Source organism: Nicotiana attenuata, chromosome 11 (genome assembly GCF_001879085.1).
Source record: "Nicotiana attenuata strain UT chromosome 11, NIATTr2, whole genome shotgun sequence".
NCBI classification, from domain to species: domain Eukaryota; kingdom Viridiplantae; phylum Streptophyta; class Magnoliopsida; order Solanales; family Solanaceae; genus Nicotiana; species Nicotiana attenuata.
In genome coordinates, this window is record NC_031999.1 from 42,966,355 (window position 1) to 42,976,616 (window position 10,262).

The following is a 10,262-nucleotide window of genomic DNA, read 5'->3' on the forward strand; positions in this document are numbered from 1 at the left end:
GATGTGCTTTGGGTGAAATGGGTGCATATAATATATAGAGAGGGACAACTGATATATGACATCATACACCAGTGTAGGATTGTAGTTGGTACTGAAAAAATTGAACTCGCTAAAGGGAATGATGAGAACTGGTATCAAGGTGGAAAATATCGATTGGCATCATCAGGTATTTACTCAGTGACATGCAGATATGTTGCTACGTTGGGGCCTCTTACCAAGTGGAAAGAAGCTGACTTAATATGGAGCTCAATCTTGTTACCTCGACAGAGAATAATGATCTGGCTAGCTTATCAAGATAGACTACTTAAAAAGGAAAGAATGCAAAGAATAAATATACCTGTAGATAATGAAGAATGTTGCCTTTGTGATGAGGGGATAAGTAAACGAGTAAGCATTTGTTTGCAGACTGCAAATGGATATCTGAAGTGCGAAGTGAGCTAAAAAATTGGGCTGCATACACATAATACAAGCGGATGCAAAACAGTGTTTACAATGGATAAAGAATAGAAGATGGAAACAATTCAAAAAAGAAGTTGGTATTGCTATTTGGGGAGGCATGGTATACTATACATGTCAAGTTAGGAATTGGAAAGTGTTTAGGCAAACACGTGTAAATACAGAGCTTGTAATAGCGCATATACAAAGGGATATTAGGGTGCGACTAGAGAAACATAGGGAATCCAGAAAAGCTAGGAAGTGTTAGTATTTAGTCCAAAAGTTTTGTAACTATGAGGTGGGGTTGAAGACTCTGCTGGAGATTTAATAGCTTAAGCATCCTTCCTAGAAGGTGGCCAAGGCATTGGATGCTCTTAGTTTGTAAATTCGTTTGTTTGGTTGGTTATGGTAAATGCTTCACATGTTTTACCAAATTATTTCAATGTGATGGGATCACCAAAAGGTGGATAATCTTTTTTCTTTCTTCTGCATCATTTTCTACTTCATTTATCTATTTTTTAAAGGTCTTTTTTCTAATCTTAATTTAAAGATCAGTTAGGTGGAAGATATGTGATGCACTGGTAATAGTTAATGACATTATTCAATATTCTTAATATGATACTTTATGTCTGCCATTAATCATTAAAGACCTTTAACGGAACATTTTAGAGAAATTGTGTAATTATACTAAAGTCCATTCCATTATCACATATAAGATTAAACAAAGTCCGACCACAGCACTTGGGTCTGCGCTCAACATCAGCTATCTTCACTAGTATATTGTAATCATTTTGAATTAATAATAATTATAAATATTTTAAAGAATTCAAACTAAGAGAGAAGTGTAATATCATCACATGGGACGTAAGTGTTACAAAACCAAATATGAAGGGAGGTCTTTGAAACCCCTTAAATTATCCCATTTAAGTAAAGTCAAAGCAAGAAATTGTCTTCACTTGGAAAATTCTGAAACCCAAAAACAAAAACAAAAAAGAAAAGAATAAGGAGGCACGTACTTGCAAAGTTCACCTTACAAACCGACCCGTCATACCCGCTGGTCGTGTCAATCGTACTAGTTCCCCAATTTCGAGAGTGTGGAGTGCCACTACTGTGAACGAAGAGGGATAGTGAAGAAAAAGTGAAAAACAAAAATGAGAATGAGTTAATGACAACAAAAGCGAATACTCCTGCACTTTTAATACGCAATTTGAAATTTGGCCAACATTCAGATCTATCCCCTTTGGAGTTTTCTGAAGATAGCCATTTCTAAAATCCCTCACGAACATGCCTCCTACAGACAATGATTTCGATCTCAGAGTATTTTAATCTCCCATTTCCCTCTTCTCTCTCATTTCATTTTGTGTTTCTAAGTTCAACGCACTCTTAACTATATTTCTTACTCTATAATTTTTCTGCAGCGTACATCTACTCCTCCTAGCGGCATGGGAATCAGGTAATAGACAAGACCAATTCTTCTTTCTATAAAACACATTTAGGGTTTTGATTTGTAAAATGTAGTGATTTGTGTTTTTTTATATTTGCAGTGAGTATAATTTTGCAGATATAAACAATTTGGAGCACTGTGCTAAGTATCTCAATCAAACTCTCGTCACCTTTGGATTCCCTGCTTCCCTCGATCTCTTTGCCCATGACCCTGTACGACCATTTCTTACTTTTCTTATTTTATCCGTTTTTTTTGTTGTTCTCATTGTATTTAAGGAAAATTTACAGTTTGCCTGTGGGGAGCACTGGGGTAGGGGTTGGGTGGTTATGCTAGGGCTTACTGAAAATGCTAGCCATTACTTTATTAACCATGCTGTTAGGGTTAGGGTTTGGACACGTTGAAGGGAAAATCAATTGAGATGGTGAAGTTGACTGCTTGGTGGGTAGAGTTACCCGGTATTTGTACTAGTGGGAGCTAGTAGGTACCATATGCAGACAAGTTGGCCCGGACACCACCGTCATTTTAAAAAAAAAGATAGTAAAGTTGACTGATCAAACTATGATAGTGAAAAACTGAATATTGCAACTGATAAAACTACAGATTTCAGCTTCAAAATATTTGTTTTATTGTGGTACTGTTTTTTAAGCAATGGTAGTGAGTGGATGCAGGTGCTAATAACTCGATCCTAAATTATTCAAATCATCTAACACCACTTGATATCATCCAAATTTCAATTTGTGTATTATGATACTTCTAGTGTGAAAAAATTATTATTTGGAAAAAAAGATCACATTTGAATAGTTTCCCGTTCATAATATTGACCAATGAAAGCTTGGGTGGAACTTGTTTTCAGTCAAAACAACTCACTTTAAGGAAACGAGTGCTTTGCAAGGCACTCTTCAAAGTTGTGTTATTGACATTATTAGTGGAATGATGCTGAACATTGTGAGATGTATATATAAGGATCAACTATGTTTTCTGTATGTGTGTAATACTGACTGATTTCTCATTTGGTAGGTTTCTATAGCAAGGACTTGCAATTGTGTATATGCACTATTGCAGCAGAGGCAGAGGGATATTGAATTCAGAGAGTCTGCGAATGAGCAGAGACAACGGTATTCTAGACTTTTTAGATGTTACCTGCAATACTGAGCTGGAAACTATTAAGTTACGACTTGCTTCAAAATCTGTTTGGTTTTTTCTTGTAACATCTAAGAAACGTTGATTTATAGGTTTCTGACTTCTTTTGTAGTTTTGTTATTTCCAGCCTTTTATATTATCTCAGTAAAAAGGCGTTGGTGTCCTTTACGAATCTTTGTTCCCTCAAATCAAATCTTTTGTTGTTCGAATGCAACTCTTCTTTATTCCAGCATGTATTGCTTTTGTTCTATGAAAAAGTCAAAGTTACTTCTTTCCTTTTCTCAGCCTTAGATATAATCGTTGAGCTCTTTAGTAGAACATTTTTTGACTGTTGAATGGACTTCTCATAATGAATTAGGGGAGTTTAAAATGATCAATTCAATTGGTGGACATATAAGCAACAATGACAAGGACCCAAATACTTCCTATTATTAGGAAGACCTTAAATTACAAAAGACACAAAAATTTTTTCTCATGGTGTACCTTGTAAGTATCATTTAATTTGGATATCTTGAATACAAGAAGAATACAGTTCCAAATCCTAGTCCTTAACTATTGTGGTAATTATTCTACTAGTCCTCGAATTACACTTCTTACACATATATATTAATTTTGAGCGCCCTTAGCGAAATTCCGGGATCCGACACTGTGGGTGGGTTCCATCTACCATGATGTTTTTCAAAGTGAGCAAGATGTCCAATAATTGTTACGTTTTCTTCTATCTAAAGGCTGTTATCAGACATATCAAGATTAGAGGCCAAAGTGGAGAGGCTGGAATCTCAAATACAAGCCAAAGATAGAGAGATAGCTACAATTACTAGAGAGGTGTGAAAGTCTACCTTTCTTAAACTATGGAGTCTCGATGTACAATTGGCTGACTTTATAGAAAAATATGTTTAGGAAGCTAAAGCTACAGCAGCTCTGAAGGCACAAATTGACAAATTGCAGAAGGAAAGAGATGAGTTTCAGAGGATGGTTCTTGGTAATCAGGTTGGGTGTTTATTTATACTGCTTGTAGCGATGTACTGTTTCTCGCAACTGGTCCCATCTGTGCTGAATTTTTATGTTTGAAATAGCAAGTCAGAACTCAGCAGATATATGAAATGAAGAAAAAGGAAAAGGAGTATATAAAGTTGCAAGTAAGTCTTTTCATCTTTGTTTTCTTTCATTTATATGTATAACTATGTTACGGGCATCTCCTACTTATTAAATATTAATGTTTTATGGATGTATTGTGCCATTTCCAGGAGAGGCTAAATCAAGTGTTGATGGAGAAAAAGAAGGAATCCAGATCGGGCATGGAAATAATGAATTTACTTCAGGTAGCATTAATTTTTAGCAGTTCTTTTACCCATGGTTATTCCGAAATTTAGCAGTTTTGTTCATATGTTTCTATAGAAAGAAGGGCGTCAACGTGGGACATGGAATGGGAAGAAGGCTGACAATGACTTCTACAAGAAGATTGTAAGTGGTCGATGGACTTGGTTAAACTCTTTCAGCTTCTCCAGGCTAAACTTATAATTTTGTCTATTCACAGGTGGATGCTTATGAAGCAAAAAATCAAGAACTAGCTGCTGAAAATGCCGATTTGAGGGCATTATTGCGATCAATGCAGGTACAATCAATAGCCATAGCAATGATTCAGTGTTATACATTTACTACGACAACAACAACAAACCCAGTGGAATCCTACAAGTGGGGTCTGGGGAGGGTAGTGTGTACGCAGACCTTATCCCTGCCGGCCTACTGAGAAGGTAGAGAGGCTGTTTCCGATAGACCCTCGGCTCAAGAAAGATGATTGGTGTTTGCATTTAGCATCTCTTTTGAGTAATTAAAGCCACTCGAACAAGTTCTTTAGAAAAGTTTTCGAAATAAGTCTTTACAAAGTAAAGTTTGTTTGTCAAGTGAGAGAAGAAGATTTTTCAGGTCAACAAGTGCCCCTAGGCACTTCTTCAGCCAAATTTTTTTTAAAAAGTTTCTTGGAAAAGCTCTAACCGAACCACCTTTTTTTCAAAATTATTCTTCTTAAACTTTTAAGTAATCTCTCTTTGGAATGCCTCCTAAATATCTCAAAGTATAGACAGAAAATATCAAGAAAGTCTAGCCTCCTTTAGTTTTGGAGATTCTTTATATAGCACACTCCAACTAGTAATTATTTAGGCATCTTCCTCTTTCCGCATGTTGTACTCATCCTTTATGAGGTAAAGTTAAATCCAAAAAATACATGTGCTCTTCTCAGTCAGTTTGCCCAGGCGTCCATATGTGGAATATAATCGGTACTTCAGTAGGCATATAACCTCAAGAGTTGTTGAGGGAATAAGTGAAGGTCAGCATGATCTTTCTGTTAAGACTTTTGTTTATTGCGTTGTGTTAAATGACCAAATTTTGATAAAACATGGAAATTTGGAGGAGTAGAAGACGGATAAAACAATTGCCTAAAGAAACATGGAGGGAAAGATGCTTTTGGAGCCCCTTTGGACAACTTTTAGAAAAAGTTTTTGGAGAAAGTGTTCGTGCAAAAAGAAAACCTGTTTGGATAATTGTAGTTTCTTGAAGATCTGTGTGTCTTGTTAGTGAAGGAACTTTTATTTGAAACACCCTAAAACCACTTTCTTTAAAAACAGTTTTTTCAAACGGAGTGGTGAATTGGTCATCTAATCTGCTCGTGTTTCTCTTAGAACCTTGCAGTATTGTTATCACGGGACCAACTATTTAGATAAATCACCATGCTTTGAGCTTCTACCAGTTTTAGTATAATGCGTGACTATATGTAGCCTTTGCCAAGCAAGGATTTTAAGATTTCAATGTCATAGCTAAATGTACGCCTGTCTTCCTTTAGCTTTTGCTTGGCATATTTGGTTAGAACTGAATGCTCTGAAATTTGAGAACAACCTCTTTTTGACAGTTTTATCTTTTATGTCAATGGGTTCTGGTCTTCTTTCTTTTTTCTTAATTATTGTTCGATATATTTGTTGTAGCTCATCCAAGAGAATAAAAAATAAGCAGATCAATATTTTTTTGTAAGTGCTGTTTTAATGAGTGCCTGTGACATTATAGTGTCTGTGGAAGTTGTTTTTGGACTTTACTGCATACTTACTGTTTGTTTACTTAAAATATGGGTTCATTTTCCTTCAGATTCTTCTTATGTTACTCCTAGTTTATTATTTCTGTTAATTTTTGGGAAAAAATCTATACTATATTAAAAGCACGAAGGCCCTTAGCGAGATGTCGTTCGCCTTTTTTACCCTTTAAAAGTATAGTTCACACTGAACAAAATAGTCATTTGATTATTATTTTTTTATATTTAAAAATAGTCATTTAATTATTTTCCTAATATTTAGGACTTCAAATTCAACTAAATTTTTGTGTACTAAATCTTTCCTTATTTAAACCATATAATGTAAGATATTTTTAAAAGAAATATAATGGACGGTTAATTCTTTCCAAATATTTTAGGCAAAAGTTTTTAGCCCTTCAAATCCTTTAATGTTTGAGATTGTTTATCTTCCAGAGAGGAAAAAAGATTCTACAAAGTGATCTTTTCCATGAGTAATTATTGGCGTGACTTTAGAATTTCAATAGATATAACACAATTTCAATTTGATAAACATTACTATTTTATTATTAGTATATATTGAATAAAACACAAAGGCCTAAATATTTTATATCAAATTTTCGAGCAGTTGTAAGTCCTTTTAGGTTTAGAAAATACATTAACTTCCACAAGGATTTATAATTATAATAAAAATATTCTATGCATCGACATAACAAAATTCTTTACGTTTGGAATTAAAGTTTACTTTCACAAAGATCTATAAATCTTATAAAAATATTATATGCTCAATCAACATAACAAAATCCTTTACATTTGTAACTCAAGTTAGTTTTCACATGGATCATAAATCTAATAAAAATATGCTACTCTATTTTTTTTTTGATTTTCTACTCGGTGCCTGGTACTTGTATTGGGGCCGATTAGATTCAATTTCACGTCGGAAAGTCTCACATTAACAAAGACAATTTTATACCCAGGACTTAAACCCAATACCTTTGGTTACGGACAAATCTACTAGATTTACAATAGTTGAAGGGGTTTTGCAAGTATACCTACAATGAGATTAAAAAAAAATTTCGGAGTTTGAATCCTTTTGCAAACTTAATTAATAATGCTTTATAATATATAAATAACTATCTTTTTTGTTAATACAATTTTTCTTTTTTTGGTTTACAGTCAAATATTCTTTTTATAAAATATAAAATCTATAAAACCCAGACGGGGCAGTGACCAAAAATAAGCATTGTTAGATTATACTTTTTTCTTTTAAATAGATCTAGATTCTCAAATTTTTACTTTTAAAAAGTTAATGATAACAGCATTGAATTTTATTTTCATGGAACAAGAATAATAGATAAATAGATTATGACAATATCATACAAGTACATGGATTAGGTATTCTTAAAGTTCCTTTCTTAATTTTTAAGAAAAGAATAAAATAAATACAATAATATTAACAAGTGTATGAGGAAAAAAACGGGTAGAGCTTTTTCTCTATTGAGTTTTTTAAATAGGCTTGGCATTTATCATTTTCAGAAACTTGCATACATTTACCATTATTCTCTATTTTATAACTTTAATGCATTTATAATAATATATGAGATTTTTTTAAATTTTAAATATATTAATTTAGGGTACACGTGCAACGCGCGTACCTTGAGACTAGTAGAACAAAAAAGAAGGGAAACTTTACAAGCATGGCAGTACAGAAGAAATCTGTTTGTCACACAACCTTGTATAGTGATCTACGGATGAACTATACACATTTTATTCACTTGTGATACATACCTTTGAAGCAATGCTTTAATTGGAATGTGACTGACCTTCCTATTCGCTATAGGCTGACATGTCCATGAGTGAGTTATGGAATGCCACAAATGGGTCTTCTAGGCAGTCAGCTCCAATGGATTCACTGTCTTGTGTATTGATCAGTGGCTGATCATACTAATTTTCTTCATGTGTGATACCTGCTTTTGAAGCAATGCTTCTATCGAGAATGTGACTGACCTTCCTATTGATAGGGTGACATGCGTGAGTTCTTAAATGCCCCAAATGGTTCTTCTAGGCAGTCAGCAACAAGCAATGACAGGCTAGACGCAGATCACTTGCAGTCCGCGTTAGGTGGCAGAACGGTATGTGGCTAATCTTTTTAAGAGACTAATCAGATGGTTATTGGGTTATTTCTCATAGGATGTCATACCTGGTTAATGACATGAAGTAAGAGCCAAGAGTTTGTAATCCTTCAGGATGTTTTTGATCTGCCTCTCCACATGGCTAGGGATCAAATTGAGGAAAGTCTGCGAAACAAGATGGCTTCTATCAAGGTAAAGTAGGTGATTATGCATAGCGGTATTTTGCTTCGTGTTCCTATCTTTGTTTATATGACAAAGATCAAGTGTTGCATGTATTGTTAAAATTTGAAGGAGCGAATGGGTCAACTACAAGATGCACAAAAGGGCGCAGAAGTTTCCTCAGAAGTAACAGAGAGAGAGCTTGAGCTAGAAGCTCAGCTTGTTGAGGCCAGGAGCATAATCCAAGAGCAGGTACTCTTTTTATACCATTAGAGGGTAGGAATTCAACGAGAATTTGAAACTGTACATTACCGCTTGTTGCATGATTAGAACAGGTAGCACTTGCAAACTTTTTGTTGTGCCATCACCCACTCAAATCTTCTGATGTCAGTAAGAGCCAAGCTATATGCAATGTTGTATTGGGGTGCTTTTTAATTATATTAATGCAGTATGACTGATGTTTATGCTCTTATTACCAACCTAGCAGTCTTAAAATTACTAATGGTGCTGAACTTTCATTATTAAATAAACAATGGACCTGGCGCTGGATTACCAGTGATCTAGCTATATAAATGGTGCTTTTATATGTTAGCCTAACTTAAAAATATTGAGATGGAGATTTTTTTCTCTGTGTGTTGCTCTTTTGGATAGAACTTTTAACGGCAAACCCGAATTGAGTTCAAGAAATGGTGGATTTAGGTCCCAGTTGCCTTTATTTATTTACTTTCTTGCCTTTTTTTATTTTGATAATGGTAACATGTATATTAATAAATAAAACAGCACTAGGGCAGTGCGCCATATTTACAAGGAAAACAAAAACCAGCTATGTCAACCTAAGATTACAGTGCACCTATCAGGTCTACTAAAGATTCTGCCTCCTCTACACTGCTTTCTTTACACCAGAAATGAAACAAAAGTAAACACTTCATCTTGATGTTCTGTAAAGAATTGGCTGTCTTCAAAATTTCTTAAATTTCTCTCCTTCCAGACCGTCCATACTTTCTTACCTATTAAAAACGGTTTATTTACTTTCTTGAAGAAAGCCCTTTGCTTTTGCTTTTCTTTCCGTTGAGCAACATAATTTTCTGTTGTCACAACAACTTTGATTCTGCTGAACACCATTTTTGAATTTCATTCAACTCTATCTTTGAAATCTTCAATGTAGTTATTCTTTAGGCTTAGTGGAAGCCTGAGGTGATAATAAAAGAGAAACAATAGGAAGTAAAATTGGAAAAAGGAGAATTCATCTGTGGCATGGCCTACGACCATTAGGTCATCCAAATTTAGCATGCAACCACATGATATACTTTTAGTGCACAATTGGTCACATTGTTGTCTGTTATGGAATACTGAACAGTTAACTTTGAAGTCTGATACCCTGGATTAAGTTGTAAAATGATGCAAAAATAAAATTTGGAAACAAATGCTTCAAAGGATTTTGTTAAATTCCTGAAAATTGTTAGACTATTGTTACGACAATAAATTTATTTATTTAAATTTGAGCATATTTGCAACTGAACTTTTGTATGCTCTTGTCCATTTTATTTGACAAATCTTGCTGAACTTTGGAACAAAATTTGACACTTAATTTGCAGGCATCGATCATGTCCAAACATCTTACCAAGTCTGAGAAGCCAAGGTACTCCATATTGGGGCAGATCTTCCCTCCCTGCACTCAAAAATAGGGAATAGGGGAAAAAGAGGAACACTCTCCATTTTGCTGCACAATACCAAGAGCCATGCACATGTCACTTACAAAAAAAATAATACAAATAAAAACTAAAAAAGGAAAAAGAAAAAGCCAAGAGCTCATGCACATATCCTCTTCATAAAAAAATAAAAAAAGGGAAGAGCTCATGCACATATCCTACAATGTATAAGAAGGGGGGGGGGGGGG

At 34.5% G+C, this 10,262-nt stretch overlaps 1 protein-coding gene across 2 annotated transcripts in view; it reads left to right on the forward strand.

Moving 5' to 3' along the window:
* LOC109234412 (afadin- and alpha-actinin-binding protein-like) overlaps nt 1,461-10,262 on the forward strand; it is a 12,105-nt gene continuing 3,303 nt past the window's right edge. For both annotated transcript variants that reach the window (XR_002069207.1, XM_019400392.1), the window contains exons 1-14: nt 1,461-1,752; nt 1,854-1,888; nt 1,980-2,091; nt 2,897-2,994; nt 3,748-3,844; nt 3,920-4,009; nt 4,096-4,158; nt 4,267-4,341; nt 4,418-4,483; nt 4,557-4,634; nt 8,096-8,206; nt 8,321-8,398; nt 8,498-8,617; nt 9,961-10,004. Coding sequence is in view for 1 of the 2 variants with exons in the window: in XM_019400392.1 (XP_019255937.1) it covers nt 1,720-1,752; nt 1,854-1,888; nt 1,980-2,091; nt 2,897-2,994; nt 3,748-3,844; nt 3,920-4,009; nt 4,096-4,158; nt 4,267-4,341; nt 4,418-4,483; nt 4,557-4,634; nt 8,096-8,206; nt 8,321-8,398; nt 8,498-8,617; nt 9,961-10,004 (1,100 nt within the window). In the remaining variant the exon portion in view is untranslated. The remainder of the gene's footprint in view (nt 1,753-1,853; nt 1,889-1,979; nt 2,092-2,896; nt 2,995-3,747; nt 3,845-3,919; nt 4,010-4,095; nt 4,159-4,266; nt 4,342-4,417; nt 4,484-4,556; nt 4,635-8,095; nt 8,207-8,320; nt 8,399-8,497; nt 8,618-9,960; nt 10,005-10,262) is intronic.